The sequence below is a fragment of the Phocoena phocoena genome, chromosome 8, assembly GCF_963924675.1.
Source record: "Phocoena phocoena chromosome 8, mPhoPho1.1, whole genome shotgun sequence".
In the NCBI taxonomy this organism is placed as follows: domain Eukaryota; kingdom Metazoa; phylum Chordata; class Mammalia; order Artiodactyla; family Phocoenidae; genus Phocoena; species Phocoena phocoena.
In genome coordinates this window covers 38628008-38653954 of record NC_089226.1, presented here as the reverse complement: position 1 = coordinate 38653954, position 25947 = coordinate 38628008, and the positions used below count along the sequence as shown (strand labels likewise).

Below are 25947 nucleotides of genomic sequence, written 5' to 3'. Positions count from 1 at the left end.
GGATTGAACAACCAAGAACAGAAAGGCAGATATACGGGTGGACTTAAAGAACATTAGAAACCAGGGACTCAAACATGACCAACACTTTCTCCCCATCTATTTTTAAAATTCTTCTTCTAGCTAGCTTCATTCTCTCTAGCCACAGAACAGCTTTTCCACATATCAGGAAACATGGCAACTAAAAGCTTGAGTTTGAAGTTGAACTAATTCTGGCTTCAGCTTTTAGGGCCAGAGTCCAAAAATACCAAGAAGAAAGCCATTGTCTGGGTTTCAGTTGGGTATCCCTGTGGGTCAGTCAGCTGTGGCCATATTTGTGAGAGGGTACTAAAGGAATACATCAGTTGTATTTATAGCCATGTTGAGGTAAGAGGAACTTACCGGGAAAAGACATTTGTAAGCCAGAAAAACAGTTCTCAAGATGTATGCTATACTTCATACAGTAAAATACAATAATAAAGAAAAATCAAGGAAATAAAATTAGAAATAATAAAATACAGTGAAAAAAATAGGGTGACATTTATCAGATGTGATGACATTGATTATGTTAAAAAGAAAAAGAAAAATTTGAGTCAGTATATGCTTTTTAAGCCAAACAGAATGACACAGATAAAAAGCTGGCAAAGACATGTTAGGAACACAACAAATAAAAAGGATGATGGCAGTATTACTGTCAGAATAATTGTCAGACAAATAGCAGCAGTTTCATATGATAATAAATAACAAATAAAACCTAGCTTTAAATTAAGAAAGGGAAATACCTAGGTGCCAGAAATAAAATGAAAATAAGGCCAAAAGCCTCAGGGACACTCTGAGGAGTCTTGGTATTAGATATAAGCCTTATTTAGGTGTTGGGGTACAGAAGGGGAGAAGTTGGGATTTTAAATCTAGGTAGCAACTGGAGACAGCTTTAGGCCCAGGTGAAGTGGCTTCTGGAATAATGCTTCCTTTGCAAATCTAATTGGAGAAAAGGAACTGGAATCGCTCAGCCACCTGGCCTGGGAAGGAGGCCATGGTAAATCTGAGGTAAATCAGCCTAGGCCTGTTCTGTGTGCTCTGTGAGGAGAATACTTGAAGACTTGAATAAATGGAGCTGTGCACTGTTCCTCAGTGGAAACTCTTAATATTGTGAATATCACTTAAAGAATGATGTGTGAGAGCTGCATTTTTTCTTTTAATAGAAGGCTTCACTCATATAAAGGATGGCCTCACCATGTCAACTAATAACAGATTATAGAGCTATAAAAATAGGAAGTGTGGTTTGAGCCGGTTCAGAACTAGAAATTAGTGGAACAGAAAGTTCCTAGACAAGTATGTATAAGGATGGAATTCTAGAAATGTATCTATAGATTGACATGGAGAAATACTCATATTTCAATAAATGTGATATCAGCTAGCAAAGGGATAATTTCACTAACTTATAAAAGCATAGAAAAATCCAGAAGGATTTCAACAAAATGTTTATAATTATTATACTGAGATGTTAGGATTGTGGGTCTCTTGGTTTTCCTTTTCATTTCTGTTTTTTCCTAAATCCTGCTTAATGTGCATTCAGATATTTTGCAAAAGAAAACGGTTAAGCATTACATACTTAAACTTCTGGATTGCAGTACTTGGAAGGAAATTCATATAATCTTAAATACTTTCATTATCGGTCAAGAAAAGAATGAAAATAATTGTAGTTAACACTGCTGTATGATATATAGGAAAGTTGTCAAGACAGTAGATCCTAAGAGTTCTCATCACAAGGAGATATTTTTTTATTTGTACTGTATGAATATGAGATATAGAAGTTAACTAAACCTACTGTGTTAATTTCACAATACATATAAATCAACCCATCATGCTGGACACCTTAAACTTATACATTGATGTATGTCAAGTATTTGTCAGTGAAACTGGAAAAAGAAAACCGAAGCATTAATTCAAGTTTGTTAAAGAACCAGTAGAGCTAAGACAAGTGGGAGAAAGAAGTAATGTTTGGCTTTCGTTTTGTTTTGAAATAAAAATGCTGAAGATTCCAAGGAACTTCTGAGAAAGATTCTAAAGAAATGCTAAGATTTTAAGGAAAGAACATAAATCAATTATTCACATAGAAATAAGGAGAATATGATAGATGACTGTAGGACTATTAAGTTCAGTTCTCTATTAATAAATTTGGGTGTCAATAAAATATTTTTAAACAGAAATGAGGGGGAGGGGGTTGACTAGAAAAAAAATGCTAAAAACTGTCAAAGTCTCGGTAAGGTTCTAACCCCGAGTAGTTTTAGGGAATAAGTTTTGAGAAATGTTTAAATAAACAATCTCCATGATATATTAGCCATTTCAGAATGCAGTGAAGGAAAGCATATACTTTTTGGGTCTTTTCGTTAATCTAGCATATCCCTGCAATATCATAGTGGGTGATGTATCAAACAACAATAGAGTGTTCCAGCCAATTGCAATAATAACTGTAAATGCAAAAATAAAATACTAGCAAAATCATTTACTGTTAGGTACAGTTTAATGAAGGAATGCAACAAATGTTTGCTATTACAAAGTTTAGTAAATACTCAGTGGTTCAAAACAGGCAAAACAACTCAAATATCATGTATTAATTTTCTCTTTTTCTATTACTTTTTTTTTTTACATCTTTATTGGAGTATAAGTGCTTTACAATGGTGTGCTGGTTTCTGCTTTATAACAAAGTGAATCATGTATACATATACATATGTATAAATATGCGTCTCCCACCCTCCCTATCCCACCCCTCCAGGTGGTCACAAAGCACCAAGCTGATCTCCCTGTGCTATGCGGCTGCTTCCCACTAGCTATCTACCTTACGTTTGGTAGTGTACATATGTCCATGCCTCTCTCTCGCTTTGTCACAGCTTACCCTTCCCCCTCCCCATATCTTCAATTCCATTCTCTAGTAGGTCTGTGTCTTTATTCCTGTCTTATCCCTAGGTTCTTCATGACATTTTTTTTTCTTAAATTCCATATATATGTGTTAGCATACGGTATTTGTCTTTCTCTTTCTGACTTACTTCACTCTGTATGACAGACTGTAGATCTATCCACCTCATTACAAATAGCTCAATTTCGTTTCTTTTTATGGCTGAGTAATATTCCATTGTATATATGTGCCACATCTTTATCCATTCATCCCATGATGGACACTTACGTTGTTTCCATCTCCGGGCTACTGTAAATAGAGCTGCAATGTACATGACTCTTTCTGAATTATGGTTTTCTCAGGGTATATGCCCAGTAGTGGGATTGCTGGGTCATATGGTAGTTCTATTTGTAGTTTTTTAAGGAACCTCCGTACTGTTCTCTACAGTGGCTGTATCAATTTACATTCCCACCAACAGTGCAAGAGGTTTCCCTTTTCTTCACACCCTCTCCAGCATTTATTGTTCGTAGATTTTTTGATGATGGGCATTCTGACTGGTGTGAGATGATATCTCATTGGTTTTGATTTGCATTTCTCTAATGATTAATGATGTTGAGTATTCTTTCATGTGTTGTTGGCGTGTATCTTTGGATAAATGTCTATTTAGGTCTTCTGCCCATTTTTGGATTGGGTTGTTTGTTTTTTTGTTATTGAGCTGCATGAGCTGCTTGTAAATTTTGGAGATTAACCCTTTGTCAGTTGCTTCATTTGCAAATATTTTCTCCCATTCTGAGGATTGTCTTTTGGTCTTGTTTATGGTTTCCTTTGCTGTGCAAAAACTTTGAAGTTTCATTAGGTCCCATTTGTTTATTTTTGTTTTTATTTCCGTTTCTCTAGGAGGTGGGTCAAAAAGGATCTTGCTGTGATTTATGTGATAAGAGTGTTCTGCCTATGTTTTCCTCTAAGAGTTTGATAGTTTCTGGCCTTACATTTAGGTCTTTAATCCATTTTGAGTTATTTTTGTGTATGGTGTTAGGGAGTGATCTAATCTCATACATGTACCTGTCCAGTTTTCCCAGCAACACTTATTGAAGAGGCTGTCCTTTCTACACTGTACATTCCTGCCTCCTTTATCAAAGATAAGGTGACCATATGTGCCTGGGTTTATCTCTGGGCTTTCTATCCTGTTCCATTGGTCTATATTTCTGTTTTTGTGCCAATACCATACTGTCTTGATTACTGTAGCTTTGTAGTATAGTCTGAAGTCAGGGAGCCTGATTCCTCCAGCTCCGTTTTTCGTTCTCAAGATTGCTTTGGCTATTCGGGGTCTTCTGTGTTTCCATACAAATTGTGAAATTTTTTGTTCTAGTTCTGTGAAAAATACCAGTGGTAGTTTGATAGGGATTGCGTTGAATCTGTAGATTTCTTTGGGTAGTAGAGTCATCTTCACAGTGTTGATTCTTCCCATCCAAGAACATGGTATATCTCTCCATCTATTTGTATCATTTTTAATTTCTTTCATCAGTGTCTTATAATTTTCTGCATACAGGTCTTTTGTCTCCTTAGGTAGGTTTATTCCTAGATATTTTATTCTTTTTGTTCCAGTGGTAAATGGGAGTGTTTTCTTGATTTCACTTTCAGATTTTTCATCAGTGGTGTATAGGAATGCCAGAGATTTCTGTGCATTAATTTTGTATCCTGCTACTTTACCAAATTCATTGATTAGCTCTAATAGTTTTCTGGTAGCATCTTTAGGATTCTCTATGTATAGTATCATGTCATCTGCAAACAGTGATAGCTTTACTACTTCTTTCAGATTAGGATTCCTTTTATTCCCTTTTCTTCTCTGATTGCTGTGGCTAAAACTTCCAAAACTATGCTGAATAAGAGTGGTGAGAGTGGGCAACCTTGTCTTGTTCCTGATCTTAGTGGAAATGATTTCAATTTTTCACCATTGAGGACAATGTTGGCTGTTGGTTGTCATATATGGCCTTTATTATGTTGAGGAAAGTTCCCTCTATGCCTACTTTCTGCAGGGTTTTTATCATAAATAGGTGTTGAATTTTGTCGAAAGCTTTCTCTGCATCTATTGAAATGATCATGTGGTTTTTCTCCTTCAGTTTGTTAATATGTTATCACATTGATTGATTTGCATATATTGAAGAATCCTTGCATTCCTGGAATAAACCCCACTTGATCATGGTGTATGATCCTTTTAATGTGCTGTTGGATTCTGTTTGGTAGTATTTTGTTGAGGATTTTTGCATCTATGTTCATTAGTGATATTGGCCTGTAGTTTTCTTTCTTTGTGACATCCTTGTCTGGTTTTGGTATCAAGGTGATAGTGGCATCGTAGAATGAGTTTGGGAGCGTTCCCCCCTCTGCTATATTTTGGAAGAGTTTGAGAAGGATAGGTGTTAGCTCTTCTCTAAATGTTTGTTAGAATTCGCCTGTGAAGCCATCTGGTCTGGGCTTTTGTTTGTTGGAAGATTTTTAATCACAGTTTCAATTTCGGTGCTTGTGATTGGTCTGTTCATATTTTCTATTTCTTCCTGATTCAGTCTTGGCAGGTTGTACCTTTCCAAGAGTTTGTCCATTTCTTCCAGGTTGTTCATTTTATTGGCATAGAGTTGCTTGTAAGTAATCTCTCATGATCTTTTGTATTTCTGCAGTGTTAGTTGTTACTTCTCCTTTTTCATTTCTAATTCTATTGATTTGAGTCTTCTCCCTTTTTTTCTTGATGAGTCTGGCTAATGGTTTATCAGTTTTGTTTATCTTCTCAAAGAACCAGCTTTTAGTTTTATTGATCTCTGCTATTGTTTCCTTCGTTTCTTTTTCATTTATTTTTAATCTGATTTTTATTTCCTGCTGCTAACTTTGGGGTTTTTTTTATTCTTCTTTCTCTAATTGCTTTAGGTGCAACATTAGGTTGTTTATTCGAGATGTTTCCTGTTTCTTAAGGTAGGATCCTATTGCTATAAACTTCCCTCTTAGAACTGCTTTTGCTGCATCCCATAGATTTTGGTTCCTTGTGTCTCCATTGTCATTTGTTTCTAGGTATTTTTTTAATTTCCTCTTTGATTTCTTCAGTGATCACTTCATTATTAAGTAGTGTATTGTTTAGCCTCCATGTGTTTGTATTTTTTACAGATCTTTTTCTGTAATTGATATCTAGTCTCATAGCATTGTGGTCAGAAAAGATACTTGATACGATTTCAATTTTCTTAAATTTACCAAGGCTTGATTTGTGACCCAAGATGTGATCTATCCTGGAGAATGTTCCATGAGCACTTGAGAAAAATGTGTATTCTGTTGTTTTTGGATGGAATGTCCTATAAATATCAGTTAAGTCCATCTTGTTTAATGTATCATTTAAAGCTTGTGTTTCCTTATTTATTTTCATTTTGGAGGATCTGTCCATTGGTGAAAGTAGGGTGTTAAAGTCCCCTATTATGAATGTGTTACTGTCGATTTCCCCTTTTATGGCTGTTAATATTTGCCTTATATATTGAGGTGCTCCTGTGTTGGGTGGGGCTTCCCTGGTGGCGCAGTGGTTGAGAGTCCGCCTGCTGATGCCGGGGACACGGGTTCGTGCCCTGGTCCGGGAAGATCCCACATGCCGCGGAGTGGCTGGGCCCGTGAGCCATGGCCGCTGAGCCTACATGTCCGGAGCCTGTGCTCCGCAGCGGGAGAGGCCACAGCAGTGAGAGGCCCGTGTACCACACACAAAAAAAAAATCTATTACATTTTTTATCTGATTATTCCAGGTATATCAAAGAATTATTGTTCCTTTAAATACTTGGCTTATGTCTGGGCTGTTTTCCTATTCTCTTAGTCTTCTCAGTTGGTTTTTCAGGTTTCTGAGTGTGTGTATTCATGTTTCATATCTGTGTTCTTTCTAATTAGATTGTAGTCTCATTGTATACCAGCAAGAATAAGCTGGCTATATTATAAAATGTATCATTCTTCTATTTGCGGCCTGCCACATCCTAGGCACTGAAAAACTTGTTGAATTAATGACTTAGGTTAATACATGGGAATGCGTGCCTTGTTTTTAGTGAGAAAGCTCTATTTTTAAAAGATGGTAGTTCTTCCTACTTATTGTATAGTTTACATGAAGTTTTATTTAAATCATTGTTTAGGTGAAATGATTCTGAATATTTAATTGGTAAGAATAATTTTGAAATGTTTTAAAGATTTATATACTGTGGGAGACTGGCAGAATTGATGTTTATATTATAAAGTTTTAGTAATGAAAATACTGGCATAATATTAATGAAACCAGAGTAGAAGAAAGTCCTGAAACTGTCTTGGGTATGTGTAAGTAATAATTATATCTGTATGTATAGATATGTGTGTGAACTTGGTATATGATAAAGTTGCCATTTAAAGTTCTTCCTTCAATACGAAAATGTTTGTATTGACTTTTATTTGACTTGAATTAAATGTGAAAGTGTATGAAACTATAATAAAGAAAAATACAAAGTTTATCTAATTGAGGTTACAGAAGAACTTCTTAACAAAGAACTTGACGGGAAAGATTGTTAGATATAGCTATGAAAAATCAAAACATCTTTGTATCAAAACTAGAATTAAAGACAATAAAATGGAATGGGGAGACTATTGAAAAATGGGCACAGAAATTCATAAAAGACGGCCAACAATATATAACAAAATATTTAATCTTTTAATAGAAATGCAAAATAAACTAACCAGAGTAGCATGGGTTTCTTAATCAGAATGGTAGAGATATTGTAATTAGTGATGGTCTATATTGGCAAAGACATGTACTTCTGATGAAAGTACAAATTGATAAAACACTTTTTGAAGGTACTTTGCTCAAGGGTCTTTAAAATATGAATATTCTGGGACTTCCCTGGTGGTCCAATGGTTATAAGACTATGCTCTCTCAATGCAGGAGGCCCAGGTTCAATCCCTGGTCAGGGAACTAGATCCCGCATGCCACAAGTAAAGATCCTGCATGCCACAACGAGGATCCTGTCTGCCACAGCTAAGACCGTCTGTGGCCAAATAAATAAATATGTTTAAAATAAAAATAAATAAATAAAATATGAATATTCTTTGATCCAGTAACTTAGTTTTTCAATTACTAATTGGTCACAAGGAAATAATCTTTTAAGTCTATCTGATTGCATGAGGGAATGCTCGCAGTTCCATAATGCTAAGTGAAAACACTTAGATCAATTTTGATCTCTGTTTATGTTATACACATAGGAAAAGATTGAAAGAAATGACCAAAATTGATAGTCATTATCTCTTAGGATTATCAGTTCTTTGTTGTATTTTCCTGTGCTTTCTACAGTGAATATGTATTATTTTATAATCAAAAGCTTTTTGAGGGGCAGAGTGCTTAGGGTTTTTTTTGAGATCAAAAAGAAATAGTCCTTTATGTGCTTGACTGTTTTTAGCTCTATAATTGGATTCTGCATGTGATCCTATTAGTAAAACAAAATATTTATAGTTAATAATGTGCCTTGGGACAGTTTATGAATTATGTATGATTAGCTAAATATTTTTACCATTTTATAAAATCTTTGAAATGTTTTTACCATGGCATTTTTTACTTGAGTACCTAGCACATTTCAGAGACTCAAAAGATGTCTTTAAATGGAGTTTTTTAAACAATTACCATGTGATGATAATTCCCAAAGAGTGATTCTCCATCAATTTTATTTTTTATTTAGATGAATTTATTCTTTTTCAGTGAACTTTTTCCGTATGTATTATAGTATCCGTGTTTGTATTTGGCAGCTATATTTTCTGCTCTGAAGAATCTTCAAGATAAAATTCGACGTTTAGAACTTGAAAGGATTCAGGCAGAAGAAAGTGTGAAAACCTTGTCTAAAGAAACAATTGAATATAAGAAAGTACTGGATGAACAGATACAAGAAAGGGAGAATTCAAAGAATGAGGAATCAAAGCACAATCAAGGTTTGTTTAATTATGAAAGAAATGAAACACTATCAAAATAAGTATTGTAAAATCACTCTAAAAGAAATTCCACATTAGTGTTTTCTAGTGCTTAGTGTCTTCGAGCACTACAAAATTACATTTGTATTTGGGAGCATTTTGTGGAACAAGTGCTGATGTCCTGTATTATATTTACTGTCAGAATTCAAGGCAGATTAGACTAACATACAGAAAGAGAATGACTTAGGTCATCTGAAAAGGCTTCTAGAGCTACTGGAAAATGTTTATTATATATACTGTAGATTCATGTTAAGCAGGTTCTTAAAACTAAAACTTCTGCGAGTGAGCTGATTTCTGCTTTTCTTATGAATTCTTTTTAGAGCTGACATCTCAGCTGTTAGCCGCAGAAAATAAATGTAATCTTTTAGAAAAACAATTGGAATACATGCGTAACATGATAAAGCATGCAGAAATGGAGAGGACATCTGTATTAGAGAAACAGGTATGTTACTTCATAGAGTCACTCTCAAGAAAAGTTAGTTATAGAGAAAATTAAGTTGATATAAAGACCTTTTTTCTCAGTGAGGACTAATGCTGCTGTTACAAATAATCAATTCTCCGTCCATCTTAAAAGATAATAGTACCAGTAGTTCATTTTGAAAAACTGCTAGTGGAAGCTTTGAGAAAAATGTGGTTTGTTTTTTCAGCGAAGCTAAATAGAGGAGTTTCCTTTTTGGATGACCCTCACACACACTGCCATATCCTCTACACACAGCTTTAACAGCTTCTGCTTTGGAACAGTACAACAGCACAGGACTGAAATTACTTGGGATCAGTTATGGTGTCTGAAGATTTGATTGGTCTTCATTGTTATTGCTGTATTTGGTAGAGTTTTACTTAAATTGGAAAAATACTACACATTTAATTGTGTTTTCTTTTCAGGTCATGTTAACTTCTTTGTACATTATCAAAAGTATAAATAAGCATATTATGTACCTCTCTGCCTCTTGAATTTTGTTTAAAGACTCAACTCAGGTAGCACATTTCAAGGTTCTTTATACTTTGAAAGACTTTTTTACAGTTGTTATTTTAACAAAAATATTTTGCTCTGTCAAACCAGAGGTATTTTAATTTAAGTAACCTATGCATTTACGAGAGGACATCTGCAATATCAGTCTCGAATATATTTTTTTAAAACATACCTCCTTTTCCTATTATGAATATAGAATTTGATTTCATCATGAATACTATAGTTTCTGGGCATCTTAACTTTATTATGCAAAAGTTGAATGTTTATATGCTTAATATTTTGCTGGGTACTCTGCAGTGTGAAAGAAATTAAATGCTTTCCACCTCAGTCAGCTTTCAGTCATAGTTGGAGATATCAAAGAAATATTTGATTAAACAACAATATTTAAGAGGATGTTTCAGCAATTTTCATTTGTATTATAGGTCTCTTTACTATGCCATTGAGTTTATTTGTGACCATATTTTTTGTTTCCATTTGGTTCCTCTTCAGTCCACCTATTTTTGTTGTTATTTTAATGTACCATTACTTTGCTTTTTATTCCTTCATTTTATCTCTTTGAACACTATAAAAATTCCTACTCTTAAAATCATTTTTTTTCTTATGAGAACTGTATACGTATATATATTTTTTTATGATGAACTCTTATTCTTTGGAGTTGTTTATCTTGGGAATTCCATACTTCTAAGTTGTGTAGGCAGCCTTATGAAATGGTTGTGGATTTGCCTTTGCTGGGGCTTGATGGGTTTCCCTGGTTCTGGTCTGAATTTATGATAATTTGTTGGCTTTGGGCTCCTGCGTCGTGCAGGTGGTACGTTGCCTGAAATTTATGTCACGTTCCTTGTGTATCTTATACACCAAGGCTATAGTCTTGCCTCGTGTAATATTTGGCTTCAGTATTACTTGCTTTTGATTTATCTTTTTTGCATCTGAAGAGTTCCCTTTCTTCAAACTTGCTATGCAATTATTATTATTTCTGTGTTTTCTCTGACACTTTTATGTGATGGATGGGGTTGGGAAAGGGATGGTGAGTTAAATCTGATTGGAAATGGCAAAACGTTACGTACAATAATACGCAGTTCTCTTCATTGGCGTATTTCTGTTCTCGGGTTAGAAAGCGTCTGTAAGACAACCGTGAGATGTCTTGACTAATATTGATATAGCTGTTAGACAAATGTGTGTGTATATATATATATATATATATCTTTGAATTAAGCCCTGTTTTCATCAGTAAAGTTTAATTAGCCCATTTTATGAGTGGTTCCAATACTGGAAGTGAAGTGTGATTTGTGCCAATATTTAACTCAATGTATTATTTCAAGGGCAGTAACTATCCGCTAAGGTAGGTAGGAGGAAATTAGTAGTTTACAGAAATTCAGGAATTTATTGGTTTGTATTACTTTGTCATATTCAAATTTCTGTTAGTATGATACCTATTGCTATAGACTTGTATATGAAGATACACTGTTTACAAGTTCATGTGCTTAATGTTTTGCTTTTTACCAGTAGACCTCAGTTTAGCATACTTCCACTTCTTATCCTAGTTTAATGGTTTATCCTGTGGCTGTCAGTCCTTAAATCTGATAGGTGGCAGTCTTTTCAAATCCTTGACCCTAAGCCTGAAAAAAAAAAAAATGATAGATGTTTTGCGTAGAATTCAGAGGAAGTGTAAATGTTACATACCAAAATTGTGATTATTGCCTTAATTAAGAGATTAACTATGTTAGAGAACCAGACTAATTACAACTATTTGTGTGTAGCCTATATGTCTAGTAAATACCTTCATTCAGAGCGTATTAACAAGTCTTAGTATAGAGAACCAAATGTTAGTATATAATAAGAACAAGATTTCACTTGTATTTGTTAATTTTCCTCTGGTTTCATCTTAATATTGTTTTCCTGGAATTCCTCTGTAGTACCTAAGTAGTTGTATGAAAAGCCAGACAACATCCTTAGTACTTATTTTACTTGTAACTGGAAGTTTGTACTTTTTATTTTATATTGGAATGTGGTTGATTGACAATGTTGTGTTAGTTTCAGGTGTACAGCAGAGTGATTCAGTTATACATATACATGTATCCATTCTTTTTCAAACTATTTTCCCATTTAGGTTATTATAGAATATTTAGCAGAGTTTCATATGCTATACAGTAGGTCCTTGTTGGTGATCAGTTTTAAATACAGAAGTGTGTACATGTCAATCCCAAACTCCCAATTAATCTGTCCCCCTCACCTTTCCCCTTTGGTGACCATAAGTTTGTTTTCTAAGTCTGTGAGTCTGAAGAAACTTAGTATTTTTTTGATTTTTCAAAGGACTGATTTGTAAAAGTCAGTTTTACAATTGTCATGGTCATAGCCTACCTTTTCTCAAGTAAAGCTGGTTAGTCTCATTTTAGGTTATTGGGTTTTTTGCCTGGTTACGTTTCAAGGTTTTATATGGTGAAGGTATCTCAGATTCCTTTTAATTTTTTCAGGGAATTTAGATTACTTTTGATTAAGACCTGTAGATCAGATACATAGGATAGAAACATCATGAATGAAAAACTATTCATAGGAACACCTTTCTAAAAGTATTATTTTCACTTGTCCAACAAGTATTTATAGCCACTCCACTAGGCAAGTGGAGACCACAAAAATCAGAGGCTACTGTGATTGTGTTTTATAGTCTTGTAGTATAATAACATATATGTAAGTATAAAATAGTACACTAAAAATATAAGAACTTTGACTAATCAAAAATAAATAAAAGCCAGACAAGTAGCATAGTACTCTCAGTGTTAGTTTTTCAGTTTTTTGTCAAATTATTATGCTGTATTTAATATTGTTTCCCAGGTTTCCCTAGAAAGAGAACGACAACATGATCAAATGCATGTTCAAAACCAACTTGAAAAATTGGATCTTCTTGAACAGGAGTATAACAAGCTTACCACAATGCAGGCCCTTGCAGAAGTCAGTGAAAATCTTTTATACTCATCAATGCATAATATTGGTTCTTATGTAAAATTGGATATTTTATAGGAAAAAAAGTGACCTTGTAGCAAAGAAACTTATAGGAATTTTTTTAAAGGAAGAAATGTAAATTTGGAGAGAAAGTTCACATTTTATCATCTTAGTGTACATAAGGAAGGAGTTCGTTTTGAAAATGTTGAAAGATGAAGTGTTTTTGAGTATCCTTAAGGCTTGTATCACTTCGTTTTTGTTCTCTGAACTAATTTTAGTTTTTTGGTTTTTTTTAAAATTTTTATTTATTTTTGGCTGCATTGGGTCTTTGTTGCTGTGAGCAGGCTTTCTCTAGTTGTGGTGAGCGGGGGCTACTCTTCCTTGTGGTGCGCAGGCTTCTCATTGCGGTGTCTCCTCTTGTTGCAGAGCATGTGCGCTAGGCACGCGGGCTTCAGTAGTTGTAGCATGTGGGCTCAGTAGTTGTGGCTCACAGGCTCTAGAGCTCAGGCTCAGCAGTTGTGACGCATGGGCTTAGTTCCTCCGCAGCATGGGGGATCTTCCCAGACCAGGGATCAAACCCGTGTCCCCTGCCTTGGCAGGTGTATTCCCAACCACTGCGCCACCAGGGAAGTCCTAATTTTAGTCTTAATTGATTCATTTGGGAAGTATTTAATACCACTGAGACTATAAAGTTTCAGATTCAGCTTCCGTGTAGCCCAGGGGTCCCCAACTGATGAGGAACCGGGCCACACAGCAGATGAGTGGTGGGTGAGCGAGCAAAGCGTCATCTGCTGCTCCCCATGGCTCACATTACTGCCTGAACCATCCCCCCCCCCAGCCTCATCCGTAGAAAAATTTTCTTCCATGAGAAACCGGTCCCCAGTGCCAAAAAGGTTGGGGGCCGCTGATGTAGCCTATATGGCCTCATACAGAGGCTGTGTTCTTTGCCCGTGAATTTTACCCATAATTCTGTGGAATTGCAAAGGAGAGTCATGGATAAAAATTTTACAAATAGACACTGAAACTCTTTTCACTATTATCACTTTTATATCACTAGAAAAAAATGCAAGAGTTAGAAGCAAAACTCTACCAAGAAGAACAGGAAAGGAAACGTATGCAAGCTAAGGCAGCCCAGGTAAGTTGAAATGTGAGCAGGTAGGCTCCTCACATTTCATGCTACTCTTTAAATAGATGTAGATGTGCGCTGCTTTGATTATTTATAATTTGGAATGATCCAATATATAAATTTGCAGACTTAGCTTAATATGGAAAACTATAAACATATTTTTACAGACAGAAAGTAAAAGCTGAGCAATTCTTTAGGGTTTTTTAAATTGTGGGCTTTCTATCAGCTTTATTATTTTTAAATCAATAGACTAAAAAATATCAGCGACTGTATACATAATATAATATGTAATCATCTAAAACTTTTCACATTAGTCACTACTGGAAATGTTTGAAAGCCTCATTCAGTATCCTGCTTGTAAGTGCTTCCTGTTTTTGGTGGCCTCGAGACACCAGGACACTAGCTGAGGTCGTGGGCTACACAACAGGTGGTGACCCATACTAATTTACAAAAGCCACCATATAAGGAAAATGAGCTCTTCTCATTTCTAGCCTTGAATTTTTATCCCATGCAGTGGCCACCAGGTAGAATAGGTGAGGCAGTGTGAATTCACAGAATCATTGAGTTTGTATATACCAACTAGAACTGCATTTCTAGAAGATATAGCAACATTTCTATATCCAACAAATCTTACAGGCTAAATAAAATACTTCTGTTTATAACTGAAGACTCTCCCCATGTGAGCTTATTAATTCAAATACCTCTTGTTTATTGCCCCTCCCCTTCCAAAGTCTTTAAGTTTTATAACATTTACATGTATCTTTTCTCATAATATTAACACAAGAAGCAGGTCCTGATTCCAAAACAATTAGGAGAGGAGGCTCTGCAGTTCAGGTTGTGGCCAACGGTGTCCTGGGCTCACTTCATAAATGTGCTCGCAGGACTATAAACATCTATTATCTCATCTTTGTTATCTTGTCTATTTTTTCCAGTGCTTCCCAGAATTCATTGACTTAACATATTCTCTTTCTATTAAACGCGATATATTTTCTTTTTCAAATATTTACCTTCTGATCAATTTGTATGTACTTTTTACCTCTCTGTGCTTTCTGAGTTATATAGTCATGTGGCTTTATTTTTGACCACCAACAAATTTTGAAATTACTTGATTTCTCTCCCCATTCCACTTTTTAGGGTAGGTAGGCCACTTTACTGTGCCTCTGTTTCCTCACTCATAACATGCAAACTTTAAAGTTATGCTTTATATACACTGTGGTGGTGAGTTCTACTATACATGAAATACAGAATTAACAAGTTATTTTATGAATTTAAAAAATTATTTTGTGGTAGTTTTATTTTGTATTTAGCAGGCAAAATGTTGGGACCAAATCAGTTATTACTGATAATATATCAGTAAAGGTTTTGAGTTCTGAGTTCTGATAGTGAACACTGTTGTGGTAGAACAGGGGCCGGGGTTGATACATGGTACCAAGTCTAACCATAATTTGTGTAGTCCTGGGTGAGATATGTAACCATTCAGAGCTTGGGATTTTACCACTGATACTGGTCTTTATTTTACATCTTCTTAATGTTGGAGAGATCCAACAAGAGAAAATATAATGAAAGCACTTACAAATGTTAAAACTCTGCCACACAAATATATGACAGCTACTGGGAAGAACTTAGGAAGTTAAAATAGTTCACATTTTTTTTGTTTTGTATACTCTTCAAATTCATTGGCTTCATAGGTCTTCCAGAGTAGTGATTTCATGTTCATGGAATTATGTCCATTCAGTTTACTACGTATAAAACATCGTTAGATGTGTGGGAATGTAGACACTCCTGAGAGTAGGAATCCCTGTGTTCCTTTGTCACTGAATAAATTCTATCCCTAAAGAATGCAGTCATTGTGGGAAGCATTAGTAATGATCTCAGGATTTCTTTTAACTAATCCATTGGTTCTGAGTGTTTGAGCTCCCTCATAATTTCCTGAAGAACTTTAGAATACTTTTAAAATATAAATTTCCCCAGCCTGGAATGTTTAAAATCATGATGTCTGGAGAGGCACCTAACAATCTGAATTTTCTCATAAACTCCAAACAGTTTTGATACATAGGCAGGTTTGAAAACCCCTATTCTAGACAAATACACATGAACACACACACACACGAACACACACATACCTGTGTATATGTATGTAATTATATTTTTTAAGGAAAGTTGAAAACAGCAGTCATTGTTTGAAATCCTTAGTAATTGTTTGTGGAATTTCAACCATATTAAATTAATGTAGTTACTAAGCTAGAGAAAAGGGCTTGATAACATTCTCTGATATACTTCCCAGTTGTTTTGGACATAGATTTCCAGTTCCTTTTTCTTACATTGTTAAGTGTATGAGTTTTTAAAAGAGGAAGAAATTGTACTTTGTTCTCCAGCTGCTTTGTGTCTAACGCTGTTGTATATGCTGTGCGTGACAAGAAGAAAATGTTGAAACATTGGTTTGGAGTTAGAAATACTGCCTTTAACTCATTAGATATGATTTAAGGACCAACCTCAAATAAGGAGCTAAACGTTTCCAGGCTAAGTGAAAGGACAAATTATAGGACAGCACTTTAAGTAAATTGAGAGAGTGGTATTGATTTAAAATATCGGATAAATGTTAACGGATTGATTCCAGATATAGCTACACAGCTATGATGGGTTTTTCATTCTATACTATACGATACTACTGTAGGTTTTTTTAACAGGCCTTTACATGGCAGATCTCAAATTTGAATCATAGCTTTTATTTCTACAGTATTAACTTCAGGCTCTCATATTTTTCCTAGTTGCAGACTGGTCTAGAAAGAAATAGACTTATCTTTGAAGATAAGGCAACTTCATGTGTTCCCAATGCAAAAAGAATTAAAAAAAAGAAGTCAAAACCACCAGAAAAGGTATGAAAAAATAACCATTAAGTCAAAGTGCTGGTTATTACTTGGCATAGTTTATGTGAAAACACTTATAAACCATGTGGTACTTCAACCTTGGATGAGTAAATCGCTTTCATTCTCAGTTTCTTCATTGGGAAAATGGGGATAAGTAATACCTACTTCTAAATTTGCACCCTGACAGTGAGATAATATATATGAAAGTGTTAGAACTACACAGCACCGCTCAAATGTTAGTTATTATTCAGTATCGCATTATCTTTTGCACTTAAAAGTTTGTGTATATACACATGCACGCGTGCACACACACACAGTTTCTCTACTGAGACTGTAACTGATGTTTTGTCAGGAACTGTTTTTTCTTTCCTAGCCTTTCCTAGGCTAGGATATGTGTTGACGAGCATTATAAGGAACTCCAGACCATAATGCCTATAGAGATAAAACAAGCAGTAGCCCAGCAGTAAGCTGAAGTTTCAGGTTAGTCCTATATGGCCAGCTTTTATCATCATGTGAGTAAAATTGCTCTTCTTTTTTCTTTTCCATGCAGAAAGGTTCTAGGAACTACTTTGTTGCACAACCACATTATAGATTATGCTTGGGTGATATGCCATTTGTAGCTGGAAAGGTGAGTTGGTCGAACTCTGGCTTTTTTTGTACAACTTAGATCTTTGAATTAAATCCACTCATCTGCCTCTATACCTATAAACGGCGGAAATATTTTTCTGCTTTTTTACCAGTTGGATCATAGTGATGTGAGAATGAGATGAAGGAAAGTTTTATGGGACTGGGGGAGCAGGGAGGAGACTGGGGGGCACTTTAAAGCAGGTAGAGTCTATGCAGAAGGGAACTTATGAGCAAAAGCAGAGACTCTGGTTTGCAGAAGGTGTGGTTGCAGATAGGAAATAGTATATTTGTAGCACTGGATTTTTAGGATCAGCCCTGTTGATTTGTATTTAGATATAGATAGATATTTAAATGAAAAGAAGTCACATCCTCTTTGTCCTCACATGCTTATTACGTATAGGATTCATTCTCCAAGAAGCAGTCATACATAGACTTGAATCTTAAGTTCCTTCAGTGCTTAAAAATGTGGAGATAATTTTATCAAGTATCAGCAAGTACTGGGTGATTTCTAAGAAGTGCTTAACATTGTGTTAGTTTATACCACTTTTTCATTAATGTTTCTGTTGCTGGTTATAGATGCCTTGAGTATCCAACTAGATTGTGAATTTGAGAAGCTTGAGGAGTAAATTTTAATTTTAGGTATTTATTTGTTTGTTTTAACCCCACAGTAAATCCTCAGTGAAAGCTTAGGGAATGAACTATTTCCTAGCTTTTCCACTTGCCCTTTGTAGATGCGTGCGGCCAAATCACTTTTAAGAAGTTTTGTCGTTGGCTTTCCTTTACCCTAAATTTAACCTCTTCTTAGATTGCAGACCATCTTTTGACCTACCAAGGTCAAAAGGTTCATCTTTGAACCTTTGTTCCTAACCAAGGTTCTTCTACTTTGCCACAGAATCTTTGATTTGGGCTGGAAAGTTTCTCAAAGGATGACCAGCTGCATCAGAATCATTGACTATGCATCTGAAAAAGCAGATTACGAGGCCCCACCACAGTTCTGCTAAATCAGAATTTTCTGGGTGTGGGACCTAGAAAGTATAGTCAGTTGTTCCCGAGTCTCAATCTAATGTTCATTTAGATTTGGGACCCACTTAGTACAGTTCCCTGTCCAATGTTTTCGTTATGTAAGCATCCAGAATAATGGTCATGTACTCTGTCCAAATACAGCTATTGATGAGACCTCATTATACCCTCAAACAGCCCTTCACAGTTATAGACAGCTTTATTTGAAAGTTCTTAAGTGAGATGAAATCTGTCACTATAAATTCTACTCATTGGTATTTTTTTCTGCTCTCAGGGATCCACATAGACCAAATGAACCCTTAACTATAGGAAAATTTTAAAACTTTAGAAAATAGCTGTATCTTTTTTTTAACCTTATATTGATAATTAAGGGGTTTTTTTTGTTTTTGTTTTAATTAACTATTTTTTGGCTGTGTTGTGTCTTAGTTGCAGCATGTGGGATCTTTGTTGAGGCATGCAGGATCTTGTTGCGGTGCAAAGGCTCTTCATTGCAGTGTGCGGGCTTCACTCTTAATTGTGGTGTGCTGGTTTTCTCTTCTCTAGTTGCAACACGCAGGCTCCAGAGCATGTGGGCTCTGTAGTTTGCGGCCCGTGGGCTCTCTAGTTGAGGCGCCCGGGCTCAGTAGTTGTGGCGCACAGGCTTAGTTGCCCCACAGCATGTGGAATCTTTGTTCCCAGACCAGGGATCGAACCTGCGTCCCTTGCATTGGAAGGCGGATTCTTTACCACTGGACCACCAGGGAAGTCCCAGATAGCTGTGTCTTTATTCTCATCTCCTTTTTCTAGGTTATAAATAATTCTTTTTCTTCAGCTATTCATCATTAAGATATGCTTTATGAGTTTCCTTTTTTTTTTGCGGTACGCGGGCCTCTCACTGTTGTGGCCTCTCCCGTTGCGGAGCATAGGCTCTGGACGCGCAGGCTCAGCAGCCATGGCTCATGGGCTCAGCTGTTCCGCAGCATGTGGGATCTTCCCAGACCGGGGCACGGACCCGTGTCCCCCACATTGGCAGGCGGACTCTCAACCACTGCGCCACCAGGGAAGCCCTTTATGAGATTCTTAACCATCTCCTCACTCCCTTCCTGAATCGAATATAGTCCTCTAAATGTGGTGTGACTAGCACAGGATAGAGAGTCTTGGTCATGTTCTAGATAGTCTGTTAAATCAGCCTAGTATCACATTAATGTTATGGGGAAGCCACAGCATCCCTTTCACTCATTAATTCTAGAGTCATCTGAAGTAACAGGTCTTCTACTTAGTCTTAGCATCAGCCTCTCTAGGTCCTATACTTGTGGAGCTGATTTTTTTATACAGAATTTTTAATCAAATGGAGCACTTCAGGAATTGATTCACCCTATCCTACATTAGATTAGAATCTAGTTCAGTTTTCCGTTATGTATGTGTTATCCCCAAACTTAATTTGCCTATCTTTGGTAATTCTCACTGAAGTCATTAATACTTGAACAGGACAGGTTCGAACATAGGGCTTTTCAACCTGAGGTCTTCTTTTGAAGTTTTAATTTGTACTTTTTGTGAAATATTCAAACAGCTAAGAATGTGCTGTCATCTGAGCGTTTCCCAAACTTATCTGTTGTGGAGGACCAGTTTTTATTTTTATTTATAGAGTCATAAACCAGTACATTTGTAAAGTGAAATAAAGGTGAATTACTAGAAAAAATGAAATTTAAAAGATAAATACACGTTCCAATTTTTTTAATTACTAGATTCAAGACATAAAATTTCCTTAATAGAGTCAGAAAAATAACAGGAAAAAGAACTTCAAGATTCTTTTAGCTCTTCTAGTTCCTTTGCCTTTCCATGTGAATTTTAGAAAAAACTTCTCTACCAAAGAAAAGGTCTTGCTGGAATTTTGATAGGAACTGTATTAATTTGGGAGGATTGACATCCTTGTTGAATCTTTCAGCCCATGAGAATGGTACATCTCATACTTATTTAGATCTTTGATTTCTTTCATCAGGATTTCATCATACTAGTCCCATTCCTGTTTTATCAGATTTATATACAAATGTTTTTGAGCAATTGTAAATTGTGTTTTTTTTTTTTTTTTTTTTTTTTTATGCATTACGCGGGCCTCTCACTGTTGTGGCCTCTCCCGTTGCGGAGGACAGGCTCCGGACGCGCAGGCTCAGCGGCCATGGCTCACGGGCCCAGCCGCTCCGCGGCATGTGGGATCTTCCCAGACCGGGGCACGAACCCGTGTCCCCTGCATCGGCAGGCGGACTCTCAACCACTGCGCCACCAGGGAAGCCCAAATTGTGTTGTTTTAATTTCAGCTTCTACATGATCGTTTTAGTATATTTGAGTTTTTATGTTAATCTTATATTCTGTGACCTTGCTGAATTCACTTATTAGTCCTAGGAATTATTTTTTGGATTTACATAAGCTTTTTGTATGTGAAGAATCATGTCATTTGTAAATAAGGATAGTTTATTTCTTCCTTTTTAATTTGTGTGCCTTTTATTTCCTTTCTTGCCTTACTGCACTGGCTAGGATTTCCTGTATCATGTTGTAAGTAAGAGTGATGAGAGTGGATATCCTTGCCATTTTGCTGATCTTCAGGGGAAAGCATTCAGTCTTTCACCAATAAGTATGATATTAGCTGTAGGTTCTTTGTGCTCTTTGTCAACTTGAGGAAATTTCTCTCTGTTCCTGCTTTGCTGAAAGTTTATACCCTTAATGGGTGTTGGATTTTTTCAAATGCTTTTCTTCATCAAATGATATGGTTATGTGATTTTTCTTCTTTACCTTGTTGATATGCTGGATTACATAGATTCATTTTCAAACATTGAACTAGCCTTGCATTTCTGGAATAAACCCCACTTGGATGTGGTATATACATCTTTGTATATATATTACTAAATTCAGTTTGCTACCTAACAACAAAAACTAGGATAAAAAGAGCATCTGTTTAGTTTAGCTGAGTGGTTTGTAAACCTGGCTGATTAGAATCAACTGGCAGACTTTTAAATGTACATTTCTAAGCCTTGACCACACACTGATTGAGTTTGGCATGCTACCTAGGAATCTGCATTTTAACTTGCTTATGCAGCCAGGTTGGCCCAACCATCTGTTTATAAATTGAAGTTGCACATTGAGACTTGTTCAGTGTTCAAAACAAAAACAAAATTTTTGAGAGGGCTACCAGGTTTTTCCCGTTGCTTATGTGACAAACATGAACTTAATGCTTCCTACTAGAGGACAGAGAAATGAATACGGTAATAGTCTGTACCACCTGGAAGTGCTTACACTACTTAATAGGTGAAAAAGACATGCAAACACAATTACAATATATTGTGATAAATCCTGTGATCGAGATAAATGCCATAGGTGATCTGAGAATGGACCAATTAATTACCTGGATGTTTTAAGAAAGTCTTTACAAATCATGTATTTGAACTGGGTTTTTAAAAATGGTATAGGGGCTTCCTGGTGGCGCAGTGGTTGAGAGTCCGCCTGCCGACACAGGGGACACGGGTTTGTACCCCGGTCCAGGAAGATCCCACATGCCGCGGGGCAGCTGGGCCCGTGAGCCATGGCCGCTGAGCCTGCGCGTCTGGAGCCTGTGCTCCGCAATGGGAGAGGCCACAACAGTGAGAGGCCCGCGTACTGCAACAACAACAAAAAATGGTATAAAAATTGGCACACAAAAGAAATGGCATGTGCAAATACAGTTCATTCAAATAGTGGAGAGCAGGTAGGAGATAGTGGGACATGAGGCCAAAGTGTAGAAGTTGCAGCTTAGTGTTATAGGGCCTTGATTTCTGTGCTGAGGAGTTTGGACGTTAGAGTCAACGAGCTTAACGTTAAAGGGTGTCAAATAGAAGAAAGTGATCAGAATAATATTTTCGGAGGATAACTGATAGAACTATGGAGTTAGAGACTGAAGAGACTGGGAGCAGGGGACAGTTGGGATGTTCGTCCATAGCTAATAGAGATGGGTGTGTAGTAGATAACACTAGGGTGGAGAGTAAGGGGAGACTGGAGATGCACTGTACACCAGGAGGTTTGTGTCACAGGCTTTTCTGCAGAGGCGGAGAGGGTGTTTTTACCCAGGCTTAGGGGGGAAAGAGAAAACATTTTTCTAGAGGATGTGGCTTCAATTACTTCTCTTCATTTTCCTTCAGTCCACCAGCCCTAGCCATGCTGTGGTAGCCAATGTTCAGCATGTCTTACATCTAATGAAGCAACACAGTAAAGTCTTGTGCAATGATCGAGTAGTCAGCAGTGTTCCTTTGGTGAAGCAAGTGTCTTCACGAAGCGGGAAAAGCAAGAAGTCAGCAACGCCTCCCCCCTCCAGCAGCATTAATGAAGAGCTGGCAGAAGTCTTAGAGACTTTACAAGATGAATTTGGGCAAATGAGCTTGTAAGTTTCAGTTTTTTCGTTTTTTTAGTTATATTTAGTTCTAAAACCTCATTTAACTTGTTGGTGACTTTATTCTGTCTTTCATATTTCAGTATTTTAAGAAATATTTGTTGAACACAGTCCTTGCACCAACCACTGAACAAGTTACTAGGACTTTAACCAATACAACTGTTCTGGGTGAAATCTCTCCTTTTTCTGTAACTTAAATGTTTTGGAGACCAAGGTTTACATTTAAGTTTTATTTCCTTGTTTGGGAGCTTGATCTACATTGACTTTGGCTGTACGTAACTGATAAGTTAGGAATTGAGTGTTTGAAGAACAAGATCCTTCTCTAGACTTTCCTTTTCTACATATGTAATGCTCTTGTGGGGAAGGTAGAGGTATAAATAAGTGCTTTGAAATTAAGAACTCTTCTTGCATTTGCATCCAGTACCTTTTTTAAACTTTTACACTATCACTAATAATATGGAAAATTTTGCTCCATTTTTAAAAATTGAGTCTTTTTTTTTTTTTAGGTTTGTTTTTGTTTTTATGTGGACCATTTTTTAAGTCTTTATTGAATTTGTTACAGAATTGCTTCTGTTTTTTTATGTTTTGGTTTTTTGGCCGCAAGGCATTTGGGATCTTAGCTCCCTGACCAGGGATCGAACCTGCACCCCCTGCACTGGAAGGCGAAGTCTTAACCACTGGACCACCAGGGAAGTCCCAAAATAGAGTCGTTTTTTAATGCGCAGAGCAGTGGTCCCATGGTGAGTGAGATGTAGTGGACTTAACCAGCTGACACAGGAAACTTAACCAAGCTCTCCTTCTGTTTTTTATACAGTGACCACCAGCAGCTTGCGAAACTTATCCAAGAATCACCAACCACTGAACTGAAAGACAACCTAGAGTGCGAACTGGAGGCATTAGTGGGCAGGATGGAGGCAAAGGCCAATCAAATAACTAAAGTTCGAAAATATCAAGCCCAGGTAACTGTTTTCCTTAACTCGTTTCTAATAATTAAAAAAACAAGAGTAAAACAGAACAAAATAACCTCTTTTCTTCAAATATGTTAATTGATGCCCTTGTAAGTGTATCATAGAAAGAAAGCTACAGGAAGTATTTTTCACTGTAGACACTTATGAATTCATTGCATTAGTTATTAAGAAATGGTGTTAAGCAGGCTAAGAGGACACTGTCTTGAAGTCTCAGAGTAGACTTTATAATCTAAAATACATCTTCCAAGTACTGAATATGTTTAATATTCTTATATGAACAAGCTTTACCTCTGTGATGAGTTTAAATGGTTCTAAGTTTACCCAAGTCTTTTTAAAAACACCTAGAAATTCTTAATTTCTAAAGGAATAAATCGGATGTAAATATGTGAAAAAGATCTTTAGTTACATTTATGTTACTAATTAATAAAACAACCATGTATTTAGTATCTACCAAGTGCAATGGGAAGTCACACTCCAGGGTTTCCATCCAGAGAGAAGTGTAATGATTGGTGTATTTAAGAGAAAACTGTGACTGCCGGGAAGGGGTAGAGACAGGAGAGGCTGCGAGACCAACTATGCCATTTAAGCTTATCTTGATCAGAGGTCACCGGTGACTGCAGTTGGGGAGAAGTAGACAGATTTGAGGTGAGTCTTGGAAATAGAATTATCAGGGCTGCTTGCTGCTGGATATCACGTGGAGGGAGAGGACGGTGGTACAGCTGACTGAAACGGAGAAGACTGGTAGCAGAACAGGTTGGCAGACATTTATTAATTGGTTGCTGTGTAATAGGCACAATGCTGAGTGCTCTAGGTCATCTTATTTAATTTTCATGGAAGGCTTATGAGATGAGTATATATTTCATTTTACAAATGAGGAAACTGGAGCCAAGGTCCTGGGAGGTGGGCATACCCTAAAATGAAATTATGTAACTGGCCCAAGGACATACTGGCTCACTGGTAAATGGCAGAGGTATGATGCAGACTGGGGTCTTTGCAACTCCAAAACCTAGCTTTATAAGCATTTTTTTCCAAAGTTCACATACTAAAAATAAAAGAATAAATACAAGCAAATGATTCCTATAGGAGTAATGATCTAATTTGTTTCCTGTACATTAGATTTAACTTTATTCTAATGGAACATCAGTGTGCCAGCAGCGATTTATTTCAGCCAGCAGCTAAAGTAAAAATAAAGCTCCCTATCTGAAATTATTCTAAAAGGAGAAATAATAAAAATCCTTTTCATAGTATTAATACATTACCATTACATCCCTTCATCCATCGGCAACGTGCTTCTTTGTCTGTGCAGACTAGTTTCTAGGATGCCTTTCTCCTTCATGTATTAAAATCTTGTCTTCCATTTCCCATGTCAGATTTTTTTGCCGCCTCCCTGAGACCTTCCCCCGAACTCCCTTGCTTCTCACTCACCCTGTGCTGCATTTTGGCAAGTCTTAACTTCTGATACAGCACCAGAATTGATGTGTTGACTCTTGTTTACAAGTGTTTATGTCACTATATATTTTAAACACTGTTAAATGACTAATACAATAGATTTTTGAAGCCTTTAAAAATATAAACCCAGAATATATTATATGCGTTTTAGTATGAGAGTTAGAAATAACAGTTTTCAGAAAAATATGTTTTCATTAATTTCTCCTTTTTTCCCTGCCTTGGTTTTTTGGTATAGCTGGAGAAACAGAAGTTGGAGAAGCAGAAGAGGGGATTAAGAACCACCAAAAAGACTCTTGATGAAGAAGGAAACAGCAGCGGCCGTTCTTCTGCAACCACAGGGACCACAAATAAGAAGGACTTTGCCAAACCGAGACCTGGAGAAAAAAGCAGGAAAAATCTTCAGTTATTGAAGGACATGCAAACCATACAGAATTCATTACAGAGCAATAGTTTGTGTTGGGATTACTGACTGGTACCAGGTCATAAATGTTATTCACATAATCCGTACCTCATCAATCAGATGTTGACAGTTTACTTTCCAGGTCTCATACTCTTAACGTTGGAATTAATTAATAGCAGGTATTAAGGGGCCCAAGCTTCATTACATAGGCTTCTTATGTTACATATCACAACTAAATGTTAACCCATCTAAGTGGAAACCAGGGGAGTTTTAAAGGCCAAGAAGCCACACATACTCTGTTTCCTTGTTTGAGATGAATTTGCTGTA

At 36.4% G+C, this 25947-nt stretch overlaps 1 protein-coding gene across 1 annotated transcript in view; it reads left to right on the top strand.

Annotated features, from left to right (window-relative positions):
• Positions 1-25689, top strand: part of CEP57 (centrosomal protein 57) — a 46092-nt gene extending 20403 nt beyond the window's left edge. Inside the window, exons 3-11 of the mRNA XM_065881899.1 lie at positions 8645-8824; positions 9184-9305; positions 12663-12779; positions 13828-13905; positions 16665-16772; positions 17314-17391; positions 22556-22794; positions 23618-23762; positions 25456-25689. Coding sequence (XP_065737971.1) covers positions 8645-8824; positions 9184-9305; positions 12663-12779; positions 13828-13905; positions 16665-16772; positions 17314-17391; positions 22556-22794; positions 23618-23762; positions 25456-25689 — 1301 coding nt within the window. The remainder of the gene's footprint in view (positions 1-8644; positions 8825-9183; positions 9306-12662; positions 12780-13827; positions 13906-16664; positions 16773-17313; positions 17392-22555; positions 22795-23617; positions 23763-25455) is intronic.
• The last annotated feature ends 258 nt before the right edge of the window (positions 25690-25947 follow it).